This window comes from Phocoena sinus, chromosome 11, assembly GCF_008692025.1.
Source record: "Phocoena sinus isolate mPhoSin1 chromosome 11, mPhoSin1.pri, whole genome shotgun sequence".
Classification (NCBI taxonomy): Eukaryota; Metazoa; Chordata; class Mammalia; order Artiodactyla; family Phocoenidae; genus Phocoena; species Phocoena sinus.
Window position 1 is genome coordinate 27,517,118 of NC_045773.1, and position 22,051 is coordinate 27,539,168.

At 43.0% G+C, this 22,051-nt stretch overlaps 1 protein-coding gene across 3 annotated transcripts in view; it reads right to left on the reverse strand.

Annotated features, from left to right (window-relative positions):
* PTPRG (protein tyrosine phosphatase receptor type G) overlaps positions 1-22,051 on the reverse strand; it is a 731,192-nt gene that overhangs the window by 55,917 nt on the left and 653,224 nt on the right. For 2 of the 3 annotated variants that reach the window (XM_032648680.1, XM_032648679.1), the window contains exons 14-15: positions 15,510-15,596; positions 2,678-2,769 (exon numbers count right to left, since the gene is read on the reverse strand). In XM_032648680.1, the coding sequence (XP_032504571.1) occupies positions 2,678-2,769; positions 15,510-15,596 (179 nt within the window). The remainder of the gene's footprint in view (positions 1-2,677; positions 2,770-15,509; positions 15,597-22,051) is intronic. The other variant, XM_032648681.1, reaches the window with a different exon arrangement.

The window sequence follows — 22,051 nt, forward strand, 5'->3', positions numbered from 1 at the left end:
TGGATACAGTGGATTTCTCAGTCAATGGTGAATCTGAAGACATTTCTCCTTCCATGTACTTCTACCACCAGTGAGTAAGAATCAGGAGAAACTCACATAGAAAGAAATGTCTTTGGGCTGTGAGTATTTCATAACTTGGTGATTAAACAGCCTGCTGGGAAATGAAGCAGAGAACATTCAAAAGCATTTCTGGTCCAAGACAGCTACTCAGAGGTGTGGCAAGGCAGGCACGATTGATGGCATTTTCTGAGGATTCTGGGGAACTGAAGTCCTAAAGTCCAAGCCCAAGAGCATGGCGAGGTCGGCTGCACCCAGTAGATGTGGATCAGCGTTTGGGACAGTCTTAACCTGGGGACCGTGCAAATGCTTGCTCTCCATGGCTGCCGGGTTGAGCGATATCATGATTTGGGAAGGAAAGCTTCCACAGCTGACACTTCTGGCTTCCTTTAAGCTTTCCAAAGTGTTTTGACACATACCATCTTATTTGATCTTTTTTAAAAAATTAACTAATTAATTTATTTTTGGCTGCTCTGGGTCTTCATTGCTGCATGCAGGCTTCTCATTGCGGTGTTTCTCTTGTTGCGGAGCATGGGCTCTACGCGCGCGGGCTTCAGCAGTTGTGGCACGCGGGCTCAGTAGCTGTGGCGCACAGGCTCAGTAGTTGTGGTGCACGGGCTTAGTTGCTCCGCCGCCTGTGTGATCTTCTCAGACCAGCGCTCGAACCCGTGCCCCCTGCATTGGCAGACGGATTCTTAACCACTGCGCCACCAGGGAAGCCCCTTATTTGATCTTTAACACCGCGTTGTTTACAAGTAGGGCAGATATCCTGCTCACTTTGCAGATTCTGGAAACTAAGGCTCAGAGAGGTCAAGGCATTGACCAAAGGTTTCATGGCGGAGGCAGGGCAAAATCCTTGGTGTTCTGATTCCCCATCCAGGGGGAAAAGAAACTAAAAACTGAAAGACAGCCCAAGAAGTATCTCAGCATTTAACCTTTGAAAATGGATTTCAATTGCCCAGCTACCCAACAGCTGTGTTTGTCAGCTGAATCAATTCAGAGGAGAGAGTCTCCCAGGCATTTTCCGGAGGGCAACAGATACTCTAGGTGATGCAAGAGGAAAATGATTATGCACAGCTGCTGTGCACATCTGGCGGATTCAACAAAACTTCTTCCCTGAGGATGGCGGGCTGATTCCTGTCTGCCACCTCTCAAAGGCAAGAGTGCAATCTCCTCCACCAACAATAAAGGTCAAGGGTCAGTAGAGAAGAAGGAACGTAACACAAAACCTATCCCATCTGTATGGGAATCATTCAGCGGCCACAAAATGATCCAGTAGGGTACTTACCCAGACACTTTTCTGCTATTGCTCTCTTCTGTGTGGCAGGCTTTTAGTGAGAGAAGCCGACCAGAAGGGAGAGAACATGGCCAATTCCAGCAATATCTAATGACTTAACACATAGAGACATAATGGGCCAAGTAAGTCCCCGACCATGACTGCACCGAGAGAAGATGAGGAAACAACAGCAGCATTCCTTCTGGGCACTCAGAGAAGGGCTGCACCTCTGAGCTTCACAGCTATGATCTTTGAAGAACCCTAAGGAAGATTTGCTGGTATTTATCATTCATTCATTCTTTCATTCATTCAGAGAGTCTGAGAATGCCTACTACATGCCAGGTATTAGTCTAGCACTAAGGAGACATCCACCTGCCTTTAGGAAGCTCTCATTGTAGTGCGGGGGGAGACCATAAACAAACAAGTAAAATACATGGTATATTAGATGATGAAGAAAACCATTCTGGAGAATGAGGCAGACAAGTGGGCTGTGCGGGTATGTGGGAGGTGGCACTTAATAAAAGTAGTGCCTCTGCTTACAAAAGAATAATGCCAAGAGGATGAATGTATAAGCTATCTGAAGAGAGGTATTTACAAGTACAGAATGCAAGCCAGAGGAAGAGAGTTCAATCCTGGCAAAATGGAAGGGGACGCAAAATAAAAATAGTGGGAGACATCTTCAAATCCCTCATGCCATCTATCACAGCAAACCCGCTGCTGAACTTCTAACGTCTACGGCATTTGTTAGGAATTACTAGTGTCCTCCACCAATCCCTATATCCCTAATAGTAACTGAGTGTTTCCTGTTTGTACCAAGGACAAATGAAACAGACACCAGATCAACAACATCTCCCTAGATCTCCACACAAACAGCCTAAGAACCCAAACTTCCGACACTAAGGTAATCAACATTTTCAGAGTAAGGAATCTTAGTAGAAATCTTAAAAAAAAAAAACAAAAAAAAACCCACCCAGTATTTCAAATTGTGAATCTTTTTTAAAAAAAGCAAGCACAAATTACCTATCAGGATGAAATTTAGTCCAAGTAGATTGTAAATACATTAAGTACGTTTTCCCCTTTTTTCTACTGTTTCTTCCCTTCCCTCTTGTGAATCTACACTGTATGAACTCATCGTTATTTGTTCCCCTGAAAGATGATTTTGTTACATGGCAGCTATGTAAAGGAGTACAGATTTCATTAAATTACCCTGAGTTAAGGCTCTCGTAGACTGGGCAAGCTTGCAAAGGTTATAAAAATAATATTTTGTCATGGCTGTCACATAACACTGAGAACAAAAGAGAAAAACAATTAGCCCACTGGAAATAGGAGTTGTGTCTTACTTACCCGGAATAGGAATGATAGGAATACTTTCATTGGGGACCACCCGAGGTGAACTGCTATCTTCCACATAGAAATGAGCTGTCTGAAAACATTTTCTGTACAGGAAACAGAAAAACATGCAAACAGTGAGAGAAGAGAAATACACTTTGTCTGAGTTCACCATCTCTCAATTCTTTCAGATTCTCCCAGCTTTAAATTTCACCCAGCACTGAGTGCAGACCCATGGGAAAGTAACAAGATACAAGAAGGACAATATCCAGCCCATTGGAAGAACCCCAAATAGCTGAAGAATACCCACTTTTTTATTATACCATACCCATCCTCAGAGTTAAAAGGGAAAAAACTTCGTAGTGAACCACTCAGAAACATGAGAAGTTGGCACGGACTGTGTAAACCTGCTGTACAAACTGCGAGTCTTCACCCACAATATTCCCAAATTCAACCTGTTCCAGAGGAAGACTTTGCTATTCTAAACCCCTAGCGCCAAGTTCAAAGCACACCTCAGACCCTCCCAAACGCAGTCATCAAACAGCCCAAGCACACAACAGCAGCACATTGTCAGCGCTCAGCGAAGGCCCTTGGAGCCCCAGACAGCTCTCGAAGGGGGTCAGAGGGCTTCCAGGGGGCAGGCCCTCAAACTCCCAGGCCCTGGACAGACAGCATGGGAAACAAGGAGCCGAAGGCTTCAAGTGTCAGCTGCTTGTTGGGGCTTCGGTTTTGTTTTTACCTGGACTTGAGACAAAGCAGGGAGCAAACACTGGTCATCACAGGACAGGCAGTGAAAAGAAAAGCCATCGGCAGCTCACTCAGCTTCTGCTTACTGCTGCCGGCCGGCAGGCCCTCGGCTTTCCTGCAGCCACGTCACTGCTCATTGCGGCCCTAATGAGCTGCCCGAAGCACAGGCTGAATATTTAATGAGGCTGCTCAGCGTGAATGGCTATTGTGACCAGAGAAGGGTCCCTGTTCATCTGGCAGAGGGGCTTCACAATAGCTGGCCCCACTGCTGGGTCTTTGAGCCAAGCAGGCGGCATCCTTCTGGTGCTTGGTGTCCCTGGGACCCATTCCACTCCTCCGGCATCTCTCACCAAGCCCCATTTACACCCACTGTAGCTTTGCTTTTTCGGGAGGCGTATTCCCGCCACTGGAATTAAGTCAACTTTTCTTCGGAACTGTCATCGATCATCTAATCAGAAGTCCCGGGGATGATTCTGTTGGGTGTACCATGTTGCTATGAAGCCAAAGAAAAGGGGGTTGGGGGGTGGATCTGAAAGATCACGGGACTCTAGAGAGCACAGGAGATCTCGGTGGAAGCGAGGAGGCCTCCAAGTCCTACGGATTATTCCCCCGCAGCTTTACATGGAGCGATCAGAACCACGCACAATCAGAAACGATCGCGTGTCACACTGTGAAGTGTGTTCCTTTAAGCAGTGCCTATTTTCGGATGGAAAGCGGCTCTACCCACCATACACCCGGGCATGGCTCTAGAAGAGGTCTGGATAGCTGCTCCCTATACCATTAGGGGGTCCTGAACATAAATCACTCCCACTCCGGGCACATCTCACGGGACTGCTCTCGCAGTGCTCTGAACAATGATTTTCTTCTATGAATTGCCTGGCATTTGTAGTATAAATAATAGAACACGTTTTCATCACTCACTGTCTAGCTGCCTATACCTAAATTTGGAAGGAACAGTCAGTCTGACTTACGCTACATGGACATGCAACGTACAAAGTATTTTAGGGCTGTGGTAGTAACGGAATCTTCTACTGAATGTGAAATGATGCAAATCCATGTGGAAAAAAAACCATGATTTTGTTGTTTGAGGTAATAGCTTCTTTCTGTTTCTAAGCTCATCAGCAAGTTTTCTCTTCTTGGATTCTTCCCCCTACGCCCCAGCAAATTTGCACAGATTTCCAGAATATAACACTAGAGTTAAAACACATAGGATACGGACTTCACAAACTAGCTAGAACCCTAACCAGCCAGCGTCATAGCTAAGGAAAATCTACTTTTGTTAAGATACTGACCACTGAAGTACTTAGTGCTATATGACGCTGAAACAAATGGCACACAATTTACCGGCTCAGACTTTAACTAAGTGTAGAAGGAAAAAAGTGCAAAAAAAGACACCCCACAACAACAACAAAGAAATAACTATTCTAAGACCACAATTACTCTACCTGTTAAATTTCTAAGAGAGAAAGCATTAGTAAAAAGAATCAGTACCGGCCAAGGGACTGTTAACGTCAAGTGACTTGGAAAGGATAAACGACATTGTGGGTTCTTTCTCTGGCAGAAGACAGGCAGACAGTTCACCCAGACTCTCAGTTCCATGTGAGGCGAGAGGCTCCACATTCTCTTTGAAAAAAGCAGTGTGTACCGAAGCACATCACACGCTAGTGCCCCATGTGTGGCTGTTTATAATGGATTTTCCCTGGAGCAAAAGAACTCTGTGATTGCCAGAGAGGAGCACAGCACTGGGATGAAGGTCAGAAACCCGGAGACACAGCTCCCTACATCTGCACCTTGATGCAGGTCATGCGGGCTTTCCTCCCACCCATGGACTCGGGTGGGCACCCAACTACAGAACTTGGGGGCAAATGAATAAAGGTTTCAGTGGACCCACTAAACATTTATTCAGCACCCACTACACAGCAAGGAGCATGCATATAACGCATTCTTATGGCTGGACGCCTTAAAAACATCTCAAGCCTGGCTAAACACTGGAGTAATTTAGAAAGAATCGTGTGCGCACGTAATTCACAATCTCTGCAGAAAAATTAGGAAATAAATACAAGTGAACAAAAAGAAAAAACAATCAGGTAAAGTTACCCTCATCCTTCTCTTAGTAATCTTCACTATTAATATTGTGGGGTACATCCTTCCACACTTTTCCTCACTTATTGACTGTTCCTTGATCACTGACAGTGAGGGGCTGGGAGCAGAACATAAACAAGACAGACGAGGTCCCTGCCCTCATGGCAGTTTATAGTCTCTTGGGGAAATCAACAACAAACAAGGAAACAAATAATTTCAAATAGTCAAGAGCTATGAAGAAAATAAAACAGGATGAGGTGGTGATAACTGATGCGGGGAGGTGAAGGAAGGGACCTCACCAGGAGGTGGCATGGGAGCTGAGAGCTGATTGGTGAGGACCAGTCGTAGGAGGGTATAGGGGAAGACCACTCTAGGCAGATCCAGGAGCCGGTTAAAAGAGCCTTGGGGGCCTTCCCTGGTGGCGCGGTGGTTGGGAGTCCGCCTGCCGATGCAGGGGACACGGGTTCGTGCACCGGTCCGGGAAGATCCCACATGCTGTGGAGCGGCTGGGCCCTTGAGCCATGGCCGCTGAGCCTGCGCGTCCGGAGCCTGTGCTCCGCAACAGGGGAGGCCACAACACTGAGAGGCCCGCGTACCACCAAAAAAACAAAACAAAACAAAACAAAACAAAACAAAACAAAAGAGCCTTGGAACAGAGTAAGCTCATCCACTGCAGGAACTGAAAGGAAGCCAGACTTAAGAGCAGGGCAAGAAGTGGACCCAGAGAGGTGGGCAAGAGCCAGGTCATGCCAGGTCGAAGGCCACAAGCTTCACTGGCATCTGTGAGTGATGGAAAGCCAACGGAGGGCTTTAATCCGCGGACTGGAACGGTCTGACTCATCTCCTTTGAAGCGCTCACTTTGGCTGCCTGGTGGTGAACAGAGTACAGAGCAGCAAGAACGGAGCAAGGAGATGCATCAGGGGCTACTGATGTAATCTCACCCAAATACAGACAGGCAGACCAAAATGAGGTCATATTTATACGTATCTCCTTGATAACAAGTATGAACTGACATCTCACATTAATGTCTCTTCCACTTCATGGATGCGCTACATTGTTAGATATTTCACTTATTATTTCTTGAATAACTATTGACTGGGGATCTACTTTGGGCGAGGGACTGACTACGGTGCTCAGCTGTGGTCACCTTTTCACTACCAGTGACCACACGGAGATGAACACTCTGGGGGTACACATTCTGTACTTTGAGTTTAAAATCTAAGAAAAGGGGCTGGTTCAGAGTCGTTATCACGTGACATTTTATTTAACTTGCTCACCTCAGAGAAATCTCAGGAGAGGGTTTTTTTTGTTTTGTTTTGTTTTGTTTTACCTCCAGCAGTATCCAGGAATAAAAATGTAAAGGCAGTGATTTTGGAGAAGAGGAAAAGAAAATGGAAGTTTTAATGTCTCTAAATGTCTCAACTGTGAAGTGTTCGAAGAGGCAGTCTTGTCTCTAATTCTGAGCTCAGGAAAATGGAGATAAAATTTCTGAAAATGTCCGACTATGTCACCGAGCATGCAATTTCAAAGTTCTATCTAGGTCTAATTCACTTTCAAATAACTGACTCTAAAACCCCTCATTGAATGAAAAAGATTCTAGGATCATCAAGAGCCATTCTCTAAAATTATTTCTTCACAGCGAGCAATTGTTTATGCCAGTACCTTAAAAAGGGAAAACTATAAAGTAGATCATGTTTGGAATAAAAAAATACATTTTCAAGTTTCACTACAAATTACAGTCCGGTAGGTTCCCACCATAAATTCTGTTTTCACCGCTTGCTGCCTTCTTTCTTTCTTTTCTTTTTCTCTGCCCACCCCTACCCCTATATATGTGCTTTAAGGAACTGAGAACAGATTTGTTGTTTTTTTTTTTAATTGACCCTGACTGGCTTAGTAATGATCCAAATTAGTTATCTTTTACTTTGCTTCATCTACCTTTGAGCATGTGTTTTCCTGACACTCTGGGTTTCCCAATTTAGGAATTTAAGTCCACCTTAGTTTTGGAGGGTCCTGACGTCAGTCAGCTACCCCCGCCAACCCATGCACGCACACACGCGCACCCCACTGAACTTTCAATCACGCCCTGGTTATCACCCAGAGGCACGTATCTCTTTGGTTTGGGAAGCTTTTAAAATAGAGAAAAACGGTTCCCGAGAGTCTCCAGCACTCTAGGAAAGCCCTAACAAAATAAAACAATCTTGAATGGCAGACACCTTAAAAATACCCAGAGAAGACTCTAGATTTTAAAGGGTCCCCTATGAGATAGGAAACAGTATTAACAATTCAAGGATGGGGATGTCCCTGGTGGTCCAGTGGTTAAGACTCTGCGCTCCCAATGCTGGGGGATGGGTTTGATCCCTGGTCAGGGAACTAAGATCCCTCATGCCGCATGGCGCAGCCCAAAAAAAAAAAAAAAAAAAGTTAAAGAAATAGAATTCAAGGACGTTAACATACTCATCTCAAACACAGAAAGAAAAACTGTATTGCATATACTTGAATAAAAACGTGAAAGGTCTTCTGCTTTGTTTCTGTTATAAGTTTCTCAGAAATAGGATGGAATTCTCCAAGTTGGAGCCAAGTGTTCTGCCACTGTATAGAACAGAAGTCTCAGCACAGAAGAAACTCAGATTTCTCAAATGAAAGTTTTTCCTCCTAAAGCTACCTTTTAAGCCACCTTTGTGGCTTTATGGCTCTATTGTCTGCCAGCAAAATGAATTTTAGTTTCTATGAAGGAACTGAAGTTGTCGATACAAACTTTACTATCAAGCAGTTCACGATGTTCTGATGTCCTGAATTCCAGGCGTCCTGCCACTTGAACAAATTTGAAAAGCACCGAGTTAGATGGCTTTCTAAACTCCCCCTCCCTGGCCCGTGAAGCAAGTACCACTATAGAGTTCCATCGCACGTTCACTGAACGCTCCCAGATGGATGCAAGAAAAAGACATCCCAGTTTGCAGGAGATACTTTTCCTCCGTTCAACTTGAGGGGAATCTGGGCCAGAATGAAAATGAAATGGGAGATGTGAGTCTCTGGGTCCCACTTCTCCTATGCCTCTCACAGACTAAGCATCTCTCCCCTTGAATGAGAGTCTACCGTTTAACGGTATGCATGTTTCACATGACACAGCCCCAGAACACAAGCCAAATGCTTCTGGTTTTTGACCAAAGATGGTCAACTATGTGTATCTCACAGGAAGTTCTAAGTAGCAAAATGGAAACAAGCTTTCTATATTACTCTCCCTTCCTTCATCCCTTTTTAGAAAACCAACATGGACTCATAGTTTAAGATTTCTAAGAAAGGCTTGACTAGAAGTGAAAAGGATAATGTACTCGATCCTCTCCAGTAGTTGATCAGAAGTGGATCCTGGCTAGCAGCTCCCTGGTCTCAAGACCACACCCCACTACCTGTGGTCCAGACCCGTCCGGTGTCTGAAGGCCTCGCGGCAGGAATGGGCACGTATGCATCAGGCTGGCTTCTAAAAACCCACAGACACTTAAAGCTTAGTCATGAACAATGGGTCTTGGACTGAAATTTCTAAAAATAACTTTGCATTCTTTCAAATAAGGCATATATTTTGAAGAGAGACTTTTTCAAAAATCAAAAATTCTACTCTTGGGCTTCCCTGGTGGCGCAGTGGTTGAGGGTCTCCCTGCCGATGCAGGGGACACGGGTTCGTGGCCCGGTCCAGGAGGATCCCACATGCCGCAGAGCAGCGGGGCCCGTGAACCATAGCCGCTGAGCCTGTGCGTCCGGAGCCTGTGCTCCGCAACAGGAGAGGCCACAACAGTGAGAGGCCCGCGTATCGAAAAAAAAAAAAAAATTCTGTTCTTGAGAAAGCACAGCCCATGTCAAAGTACATCTTCTAGTCAGGATGCAGTAGATACCAACCGAGATCAGTAAGCCATCAATGCCAATTCCCAGAGCTCCCCACCGAAACACACATGCTGCCAGCACAGGACAGGCTGGTGTGTTTAATTGGCTCTTCTGACGAATGAAATACACACACACACACACACACACACACACACACACAGCCAGCTACTCTGGCTGTGCTTTGTAACTTAATAAATAAACCCAAGTTACAGAGGCTTCCTATTCAAACAAAATGCAGCAAACTACAAAGATAAGCAGGAACCCTCTAGACTCTCCCTTCCTCGCCTCTCATTTCTTTCCAGGAATCTGACACATCTTAAGGCAGGACACCCAGTGAGAGCAAACTTCCGCAGAAAGGCGTTCCTTTCTGCTGCTCCTGTCTTCCCAGGTACCTGCTTAGATAACCTCTGATGTGTCCTAACAATTTTCTTACTTAGACCTCTTTCTGCCCCTCGAACAGGAAGCTGGGAATAATTTAGGTGACTGATACTTTTCAAAAGCTAAGTGCCGACCTCCAGTCCAGGAAGATTGAATATTGGAAATGTGAGGAGTTCCACTCCGTACGGCTCCTCTGAAGGCAGAAATCCAGACCCGCTTACAGGAGAGGGGGTTTCGGAGGTCTCTAGAAATCTGGGTCAAAATGGGCATCCCTTTGGCAAGCTTGAGATGTCACCCTGTTGTCATCCAGGGCCCTTAGCATCAGCATGACTGATGGGGCCGGGGCGAGAGCGGGATCACGACGCGATTTCTAGACTCCTGTGAAAAACCCGGGATTACAAAATAACCAAATACTGATATATAGGGATTAGGAGGCAAGTCACTGTCTTCAAATTGAGCTCAAAGCTTTTATAATCACAACGGAGTGACAAGGAGTTTGTCAGTGGCGTGCAGCTCAAAATGCTAATTGCAGGCTAGAACGGGCCATTGGCTGAGCTGCTGTTGAATATTAATTAAGTAATCGTAACTGATTTGTATACTGCCCTCATCTAAATTTACGGCGGCACGCCCGCTAACAATCCCGTTCATTCTCACGCTGTCGAGTACAGAAATCATGTTAGTATTTACTTTTGTAAATGGAGCTGTTGTAGTAAACCGTGTATGAATAAGAGCCATTTATGAATAGAAAGTGGTAACCCGTTCGCATGCCTTCCAGGAAGACGACTGAGGCCTGTGTTAAAAAGACACGGATTGATATATTAGGGCAAAATGTTTCAAGGAATGGAAGTGACAAAGACAACAATAGAAGGAAAAGTCTGTGGGCGCTGATGGGCTTTTCCTCAAAGAGGAGGGTCTGCTAGAAATAATGCGGGGGTCCTGCTTAGAAAAGAGCCCAGTGTAAGTTCTGAGCTGAGGTGTTTCACGTGCAACCACTCACTTGCGGTTCAGTTTCCTTTACTGCGTGTTAAATGACTCTGTTTGTCAAACTCAGTTTATACTTGGAGTATCTTTTCAGGAGGGGATCTTCTAGAAAAAAGAATTGAGGGCTGTGTTTCTCATTTGCATATTCTCCAAACCGTCAAAGAGACATGGGATCTGACAAATACCAATGTCCTTGTGGGGATAACCTAACGGCATAATCCACATCGGGGCTAGCCTGGAAATCCTGGGACAGATGGTTGCCATAACCTGGATCAGTGGGGCTTGTCAGGTGTGAGGAGGAGATGATGGGAGGAAGGGGAAGAGAAAAGCGAACAAAATTATGTTGAAGCTGAGTGGGGGGGGGGAGGGGGTGACAGAGCGAAGAGATATTAAATGAGTAGAAAGTGTTTTGAAATATTTTGGATCTCACCTGGGTAGGAGAGATGTGCCGTGCAAGTCTCGTTACAGCTGGAAGTGACAAAAATCTGATTTCTGCAGTGAGAATTTTATTGGAGGATACAGACTGCCTGCAATTAACATCTTAGGAAGGTGGGAGAAAATTAACAAATTATATCCACATCAGTGGTCTCAAGGCAACATACCTCCTAGCTAGATATTAAGTTTGCCAAGAAACCCTTGCAGACACCCTGAAGTACTGGTAACGCTTTCCAGGAGATAAGAGAGGAAAAGGTCACTTCATAAACCACATTTTGACAAGACTGAGAACCTGAACAGGGCAGTTTGTATGTTCCAGCTGGTTTTAAGGAAGTGAGCTCTGGGCAGTCCTTGCCAACACTCCCAGCTGTTACCCCGAAAGAAGGCTTTGAAGTCATCTCCCGTTTAGTTAGGACCCTGGCCTGGAATGTTCTCCATTTCTGGACTGAGGCTTCAGGAACTCTGTACCTTATCTTGCCGCTGTTTTAGAGCCCTGACACAATTCCCCACTGACTGGGAGGGTTAACGGGGACAGGATGGGTCCAACTTATTTTGGAAATTCACATTTTATTTATTGCACGTATGATTCAGTATCTGTATCATAAAATGGTCTGGTAAAAACCTTTGGCAACTACTTATTTCATTAACATACTGACTGAACTGAAGTCAGTCAGGCTTTTGCTGTAAGAGTCTTATTTTAAGGATCTAGTGAGGTATTACGTGCTTCTTCACTAAACAGCCCCAGATTGCAGTACTTTTTAAATACCTGGGACCATCTGGGAAAAAAAAAGTTGATTCAGACATCACACCATCAACCAGGTTAAATTCCAAATGATTTAAGAATTTCACATTAAAATTTGAAGCCATAAAAGTACCTTAAAAAAAGTAACCTCAGAATGGGGAAAGATTTTCTAATGACGACTCAAAACTCAGAAACCCAAGAAGAAATTTATGGATAAATCCAATTATATCAACATGAAAGAAGCAGCATAAACACAGTTAAAAGACAAACCCCAAATTAGGAAAAGAAAATCTGCAACCCATATTGCTGACAAGAGAGCTCTCTCTTAAATAGAAAACGACCGACAATGCAAAGGAAGAATGAGCAAAAGATAAAAAACAATTTACAGAAAAAGAAATACAAATGGCACAGACATAGGAAAGATGTTTAGCCTCACTTACAATAACAGAGAACACTTTATTAAAACTACACTAAGACACCATTTTTTTTCACCTATAAGGTTAGCAAAAATGCCGAAGTTTGACAACACCCTGTGCTGGAAAAGCCGTAGGGAAATAGGCAGGCTCATGCATTGCTAGTAGAAGCCCGCCTTGGTGTCTCCCCAGGGAGAGCAATGTGTCACCATCTATCAAAATTACAAATGCACGTAGCTCGTAAAACAGCCAATTTCTTGAATTTATCCTACAAATAGACTCATCCACTTGCAAAATAACATATGAAGTTATTCACCACACTATTGTGTCATAACAAAAGACCTGAGAACAACCAAAATGACAGCCACAGGAGACTAGTTAAACAAATCACAACACAACTATACAAAAAAATACCGTGCTTCTGTAAAAAAGAATGAGAAAAGTATATACGCATCGAGAAAAATCACGTTGCGTGAAAAAAGAAGGTTGATGACAGTGTATGCAGTATTCTCCTCTGTAAAAGGAGATAAGGGGATATAGGTTCAAACACACACACACACACACACACACACACACACAGCAACCTTTAAGGACAATCACCTAGTAGTAGTGGTTACCTGTGCATGATGGGGTAGGAAGCAGGGTTTGGCGGGTGGGTGATGGCATGGAGATCTCGGAGTATATATAATTGTACACTTTTTGACTTTTGACCCATGTCAAGTATTACCTATTCAAAATCCTAAAACACTGAAAAATTTACAACTTTTTTGGAAAAGTAAATACTTGGGTCTGATTTTTATTGTTTTTTCTTCCCCCTTCTGGGGAGATAATCAGCAATCCCTTCTTACAGGCTTGGTCCTGCTTGGTGATTCTGTCCACCCTTGGACTGCACTGACCCTCCCTCCCTCCTGACGTGCGAGAGGAGTGGTTAAGGCCAGTGAGGTTAGACAAAGGGGCCAAGAGGAGCAGGGCCCCCCTGTCCCCTGGAAGGCTTCCTACAGAGCAGCAAAGGGTGCAACTGGGTCGGGGGGCTCCACAAAAGCTCCTGGGGATAGAGTAGGGGGAGGGGAGGGGAAAGTGGGCTGGCTGGAGGTGTTCAGGACACAGAACCCTCAGGAGGAGTGAGGAATGGCAGGCTCTGGAGGGAGAGAGTATGGCAGGGTAGCCAGCAGAGAAGAGCGGAGACTTGAGAATACGTCCTTACCAGGCCCATATCTTCACCATGGAGAAGTCAGCACAGCACGTGGGGCAGTGAGGAGAGGCGGCATCGCTAAGGACTCAGACCACAGGGGTGGCAGTCCCCACTCGGCCACCTGAGCAGGGTGGCCCCGACAAGTAACTTCTCAGAGCCCCGGTTCCCTCATCTTCTAACGGGGTAATAAATTTCACGCACTAAGCATTTTACACCTATTACCTCATTTACTCTTCACAGCCCTGCGACAAGGAACGATTACTAGACCCATTTTCTAGATGAGTCAGTTGAGGCTCAGAGGGCTTCGGGAAGTAACTCAAGGTCACAGAGCCAGGAGGAGGTAGAGCTGTAGTGAGAGCTCACAACTCCCTGAGCCAAGGTCTGTCTTAGTTCCCAATTTTATAAAAAAAAGTAAAGTCAAAGACATGATTCACAAGTAGGTGAATTCTATAAATACTTGTAGTTTCCCAAGATAGTTCTCAACTTCTAGACCTACATAAAACTGTGCTTCCCCCAAGCTTCTGGCACTCAGAAGTACAGAAGATACCAGAGGGACTGAAGTGCTTTATAACAAAACATAGCCTCTCAGGATCTAAAATATATCTCTAACGAGCACACTCCCACATTTGGGGCCAAGTACAAAAATTAGACTTGGTAACAGTCTAACAGTCCACTTGGCTATGGCATCATTTCTGGAAAGGACTTAGAAATTGGAAGAGCATTTATCTTTGTGCCATCCACGAGGTAATGCTGGCTTTTAAAAGTGTTACAGTCAAAACCACATTATATTTATAATGAACTGGGCATAAAAGTTAGGCATTTAATTGATGTTCAAGGTCTCCCTCTTAAGATTAGATCTTTGAATCGAAAGCTTGTACAGAGGGGTTTCTCTTTCAGTTTTTACCCTTGGAGTGTTGAAAATGTGATTCAAAATTGAAGACTTCAATAAGTAAAAAGAGATCATAGAAAGAATAATTACATTAGCAGAGTCAGCCGTTACTGCCTTTCTCTAAAAGGCCAAAATTGCACCGTTGACCTTAAAAGAAGATGGATCATAGAATTTCTCATTAATCTTCCATAATTCTTATACTATACCATCTTAGGATAGGTATACGTCTCATAGGTATCCCTGATTATAGTGGGTGGATATCTACAATTTCATCTAATAATCTGATTTACCCACAACCAATGGAGACAAATAATTCCATGTAAAAATTCTAATGTATATTCAATAAATTGGTTCATTGAAAGTAATAAAGGACTACTCACAACAAAATATTAACTAGTGAATTATCCTAATTGGCCATTTAATATTAAAGTATTAATTGCCATATTAAGCAGTTTGCCTAGATAAGCCTTACAAAAGTATTATCAAGGGCTCATGTGTGGTGATTAAAATTATATAATCCTGATTCCTAAAGGTTTATTATAAATCTTTCCAGGACAATAATTTTTTCAAGTATTCAAGCTGTCTAGAACTTTTATTTATTTTTTTAAATTTTAGCCTTCTTATGGAAGAACACACGATGTAACCCCATTTACTTGTTCTTCCCTTCTTAGTCGTCTTCCTTAACTCTTCTACAAATTTAGGTTTCTACAAGGTATTTTTCACTTATAAGGCTAAACGCATGCATAAACTGTTTTTTTTAAAAAACTCTCAAACATGCAAACATCTGAAATTTCAGAAAGAAAATGGATGCAACAGACATACAGACACATAAACACAGAACGCACCCCCATCCTAGAAACAAAAAACATCCCCCCAAATGGCAAGATCAAGCAAAGCAAGCACGCATAGGACATAAATTTAGTTGCTACCAGCTACCTGCAAGCTGCACTGGTATTTGCAAGTCATACTTTTGGGAGCTGGGGTAGAACAGGTGAGTTTCAGCACCGTGCTGTCTAGAGGGCTTTAATCCCCATGGCAACAGAACAAAAATCCGGCAAACCAGTCCCGGCCAAAGAGACCCCCCTCCCCCACCTTAAGCTTGACTGCCCCTCACCTGCTCCCCTTCTCTCCTCTCTCCCCAGAAGAAGGCACTTCATGGAAACGTCTGGGAAAGCCCTTGGACTTTATTTTGTTACACCCTCTAAATGGACAAAAAACAAAAGAGAACAGGTGTAGCAGACAATACTTTCAAATGGCCACCAAGAGTTCCACCGATTCCCCCCTCCCACCTATCACAGACAAACCCCACCATTAGGCCTCACTGGGGGCATGTTCCATAGGGAAAGGTTACACACAATGATATCTGGGCTTGTTAAGGTCTTTTATGCGGAGATAAGAAATGGGAAATGGGAACTTTGCTCTTAAAAAGCTGTCTTTAGGTATTAGAAACCTCTCTCACCCCTGGTGTTAACGGAAGGTAAAGATATCACCAACCTTGGCTGCGTGAACACAGCCTGAAGGGGGCTAGTGCGCCACAACTAGCCGGGAGGGAGTCCGGGAAAAAGTCTGGAGCTGCCGAAGAGGCAAGAGACCGTTGTTTCGGGGTGCGCGACGAAAGGGGATTCAGAGCACCGCCTAAACGAACTCCAGAGACGGGCGCGAGCCGCGGCTATCAGCACGGACTCCAGAGACGGGCATGAGATGCTACGGCTGCTGCTGCCGCCACCAAGAAGCCTGTGTGCGAGCACAGGTCACTATCCACACCTCCCCTCCCGGGAGCCTGTGCAGCCCGCCACAGCCAGGGTCCCGTGATTCAGGGACAACTTCCCCGGGAGAACGCACGCCGGCCTCTGCCGCCGCAGGCTCGTCCCACATCCGTACCCCTCCCCCTCCCCGAGGCCTGAGTGAGCCAGAGCCCCCGAATCAGCGGCTCCTTTAACCCTGTCCTGTCTGAGCGAAGAACAGACGCCCTCAGGCGACCTACACGCAGAGGCGGGGCCAAATCCAAAGCTGAGCCCCGGGAGCTGTGCGAACAAAGAAGAGAAAGGGAAATCTCTCCCAGCAGCCTCAGGAGCAGCGGATTAAATCTCCACAATCAACTTGCTGTACCCTGCATCTGTGGAATCCATGAATAGACAACGAATCATCCCAAATTAAGGAGGTGGAGTGTGATTTTCTCTGTATAGTTTTGCTTTTACCATTTGTCCTAGGGTTCTGTCTGTCCTTTTTTTAATTTTTTTTTTTAAGTGTCGTTTTTTAGCACTTGTTATCACTGGTGAATTTTTTTGTTTGGTTGCTCTCTTCTTTCTTTCTTTTTAAATTTCTTCTTTATTTTTAATAATTTTTATGTTTCATTTTAATAACTTTATTTTTCTCTTTCTTTCTTTGTTTCTTTTTTTCTCCCTTTTCTTCTGAGCCATGTGGCTGACAGAGTCTTGGTGCTCCAGCTGGGTGTCAGGCCTGTGCCTCTGAGGTGGGAGAGCTGAGTTCAGGACACTGGTCCACCTGAGACATCCTGGATCCACATAATATCAAACAGCAAAAGCTCTTCCAGAGATCTCCATCTCAACGCTAAGACCCAGCTCCACTCAACGACCAGCAAGCTACAGTGCTGGATACCTTACGCAAAACAACTAGCAAGACAGGAATACAACCCCACCCATTAGCAGAGAGGCTGCCTAAAATCATAATAAGGTCATAAATACCCCAAAACACACCACAGGACATGGTCCTGCCCACCACAAAGACAAGATCCAGCCTCATCCACCAGAACACAGGCACCAGTCCCCTCCACCAGGAGGCCTACACAACCCACTGAACCAACCGTAGTAGCCACTGGGGGCAGACACCAAAAACAACGGGAACTACGAATCTGCATCCTGTGAAAAGGAGACCCCAAACACAGTAAGTTAAGCAAAATGAGAAGACATAGAAGCACACAACAGATGAAGGAGCAAGGTAAAAACCCACCAGACCAAACAAATGAAGAGGAACTAGGCAGTCTACCTGAAAAAGAATTCAGAGTAATGATAGTAAAGGTGATCTAAAATCTTGGAAATAGAATGGAGAAAATACAACAAACGTTTAACAAGGACGTAGAAGAACTAGAGAGCAAACAAACAATGATGAACACCACAATAAATGAAATTAAAAATTCTCTGGAAGGGACCAATAGAAGAATAACTGAGGCAGAAGAATGGATAAGTGACCTGGAAGATAAAATAGTGCAAATAACTACTGCAGAGCAGAATAAAGAAAAAAGAATGAAAAGAATTGAGGACAGTCTCAGAGACCTCTGGTACAACATAAAACTCATCAACATTCAAATTATAGGGGTCCCAGAAGAAGAAGAGAAACAGAAAGGGACTGAGAAAATATTTGAAGAGATTATAGTTGAAAACTTCCCTAACATGGGAAAGGAAAGAGCCACCAAAGTCCAGGAGGCACAGAGAGTCCCATACAGTATAAATCCAAGGAGAAACGTGCCAAGACACATATTAATCAAACTATCAAAAATTAAATACAAAGAAAAAATATTAAAGGCAGCAAGGGAAAAACAACAAATAACACACAGGGGAATCCCCATAAGGTTAACAGCTGATCTTTCAGCAGAAACTCAGCAAGCCACAAGGGAGTGGCAGGACATATTTAAAGTGATGAAAGGGAAAAACCTACAACCAAGATTACTCTACCCAGCAAGGATCTCATTCAGATTTGACGGAGAAATTAAAACCTTTACAGACAAGCAAAAGCTAAGAGAATTCAGCACCACCTAAGCAGCTTTATAACAAATGCTAAAGGAACCTCTCTAGGCAGGAGACACAAGAGAAGGAAAAGACCTACAATAACAAACCCCAAACAATTAAGAAAATGGTAATAGGAACATACATATCTATAACTACCTTAAAGGTAAATGGATTAAATGTTCCAACCAAAAGATACAGACTGGCTGAATGGATACAAAAACAAGACCCGTACATATGCTGTCTACAAGAGACCCACTTCAGACCTACGGACACATACAGACTGAAAGTGAGGGGATGGAAAAAGATATTCCATGCAAATGGAAATCAAAGGAAAGTTGGAGTACCAATTCTCATATCAGACAAAATAAGACTTTAAAATAAAGACAAGAGACAAAGAGGACACTACATAATGATCAAGAGATCAATCCAAGAAGAAGATATAGCAATTGTAAATATTTATGCACCCAACACTGGAGCACCTCAATACATAAGGCAAATGCTAACAGCCATAAAAGGGGAAATCAACAGTAACACAATCATAGTAGGGGACTTTAGCACCCCACTTTCACCAATGGACAGATCATCCAAAATGAAAATAAATAAGGAAACACAAGCTTTAAATGATACATTAAACAAGATGGACTTAATTGATATTTATAGGACATTCCATCCAAAAACAACAGAATACACTTTCTTCTCAAGTGCTCATGGAACAATCTCCAGGATAGATCATATCTTGGGTCAGAAATCAAGCCTTGATAGATTTAAGAAAACTGAAATCATATCAAGTATCTTTTCTGACCACACGCTATGAGACTAGATATCAATTACAGGAAAAAATCTGTAAAAAATACAAACACATGGAGGCTAAACAATACACTACTTAATAACCAAGAGATCACTGAAGAAATCAAACAGGAAATCAAAAAATACCTAGAAACAAATGACAATGAAAACACGAAGACCCAAAACCTATGGGATGCAGGAAAAGCAGCTCTAAGAGGGAAGTTTATAGCAATATAATCCTACCTCAAGAAACGAGAAACATCTCAAGTAAACAAGCTAAACTTACACCTAAAGCAATTCTAGAAAGAACAAAAAAACCCCAAAGTTAGCAAAAGGAAAGAAATCATAAAGATCAAATCAGAAATAAATGAAAAACAAATGAAGGAAACGATAGCAAAGATCAATAAAACTACAAGCTGGTTCTTTGAGAAGATAAACAAAATTGATAAACCATTAGCCAGACTCATCAAGAAAAAAAGGGAGATGACTCAAATCAATAGAATTAGAAATGAAAAAGGAGAAGCAACAACTGACAGTGCAGAAATACAAAGGGTCATGAGAGATTACTACAAGCAACTATATGCCAACAAAATGGACAACCTGGAAGAAATGGACAAATTCTTAGAAAATCACAACCTTCTGAGACTGAACCAGGAAGAAATAGAAAGTATAACCTGACCAATCACAAGCACTGAAATTGAGACTGTGATTAAAAATCTTCGAACAAACAAAAGCCCAGGACCAGATGGCTTCACAGGTGAATTTTATCAAACATTTAGAAAAGAGCTAACACCTATCCTTCTCAAACTCTTCCAAAGTAAAGTATAGCAGAGGGAGGAACACTCCCAAACTCATTCTACGAGGCCACCATCACCCTGATACCAAAACCAGACAAAGATGACACAAAGAAAGAAAACCACCGGCCGATATCACTGATGAACATAGATGCAAAAATCCTCAACAAAATACTAGCAAACAGAATCCAACAGGACATTAAAAGGATCATACACCAGGATCAAGTGGGGTTTATCTCAGGAATGCAAGGATCCTTCAATATATGCAAATCAATCAATGTGATACACCATATTAACAAATTGAAGGAGAAAAACCATATGATCATCTCAATAGATGGAGAAAAAGCTTTTGACAAAATTCAACACCCATTTATGATAAAACCCCTCTAGAAAGAAGGCATAGAGGGAACTTACCTCAACACAATGAAGGCCATATATGACAAACCCACAGCGAACATCATTCTCAATGGTGAAAAACTGAAAGCATTTCCTCTAAGATCAGGGAGAAGACAAGGCTGTCCACTCTCCTCACTATTATTCAACATAGTTTCGGTAGTTTTAGCCACAGCAGTCAGAGAAGAAAAAGAAATAAAAGGTTTCCAAATCAGAAAAGAAGAAGTAAAGCTGTCACTGTTTGCAGATGACATGATACTATACACAGAGAATCCTAAAGATGCTACCAGAAAACTACTAGAGTTAATCAATGAATTTGTTATAGTAGCAGAATACAAAATTAATGCACAGAAATCTCTTGCATTCCTATACACTAATGATGAAAAATCTGAAAGAGAAATTAAGGAAACATTCCCATTTACCATTGCAACAAAAAGAAAAAAAATACCTAGGAATAAACCTACCTAAGGAGACAAAAGACCTGTATGCAGAAAACTGTAAGACACTGATGAAAGACATTAAAGATGATACAAACAGATGGAGAGATATACCATGTTCTTGGACTGGAAGAATCAATAATGTGAAAATGAGTATACAACCCAAAGCAATCTACAGATTCAGTGCAGTCCCTATCAAACTACCAATGGCATTTTTCACAGAACTAGAACAAAAAATTGCACAATTTGTATGGAAACACAAAAGACCCCGAAGAGCCAAATCAATCTTGAGAAAGAAAAGCGGAGCTGGAGGAATCAGGCTCCCGGACTTCAGACTATACTACAAAGCTACAGTAATCAAGACAGTATGGTACTGGCACAAAAACAGAAATATCGATCAATGGAACAGGATAGAAAGCCCAGAGATAAACCCATGCACATATGGTCACCTTATTTTTGATAAAGGAGGCAGGAATGTACAGTGGAGAAAGGACAGCCTCTTCAATAAATGGTGCTGGGACAACTGGACAGGTACATGTAAAAGTATGAGATTAGATCACTCCCTAATACCATACACAAAAATAAGCTCAAAATGGATTAAAGACCTAAATGTAAGGCCGGACACTATAAAACTCTTAGAGGAAAACATAGGCAGAACACTCTATGACATAAATCACAGCAAGATCCTTTTTGACCCACCTCCTAGAGTAATGGAAATAAAAACAAAAATAAACAAATGGGACCTAATGAAACTGAAAAGCTTTTGCAGAGCAAAGGAAACCATAAACAAGACGAAAAGACAACCCTCAGAATGGGAGAAAATATTTGCAAATTAAGCAACTGACAATGGATTAATCTCTAAAATTTACAAGCAGCTCATGCAGCTCCATATCAAAAAAACAAACAACCCAATCCAAAAATGGGTGGAACACCTACACAGACATTTCTCCAAAGACGATATACAGATTTCCAACAAACACATGAAAGGATGCTCAACATCACTAATCATCAGAGAAATGCACATCAAAACTACAATGAGGTATCTCCTCACACCAGTCAGAATGGCCATCATCACAAAATCTACAAACAATAAATGCTGGAGAGGGTGTGGAGAAAAGGGAACCCTCTTGCACTGTTGGTGGGAATGTAAATTGATACAGCCACTATGGAGAACAGTATGGAGGTTCCTTAAAAAAATAAAAATAGAACTACCATATGACCCAGCAATCCCTCTACTGGCCATATACCCTGAGAAAACATAATTCAAAAAGAGTCGTGTGCCACAATGTTCAATGAAGCTCTATTTACAATAGCCAGGACATGGAAGCAACCTAAGTGTCCATCAACAGATGAATGGATAAAGAAGATGTGGCACATATATACAATGGAGTATTAGCCATAAAAAGAAACGAAATTGAGTTATTTGTAGTGAGGTGGTTGCACCTAGAGTCTGTCATACAGAGTGAAGTCAGAAATAGAAAAACAAATACCATATGCTAA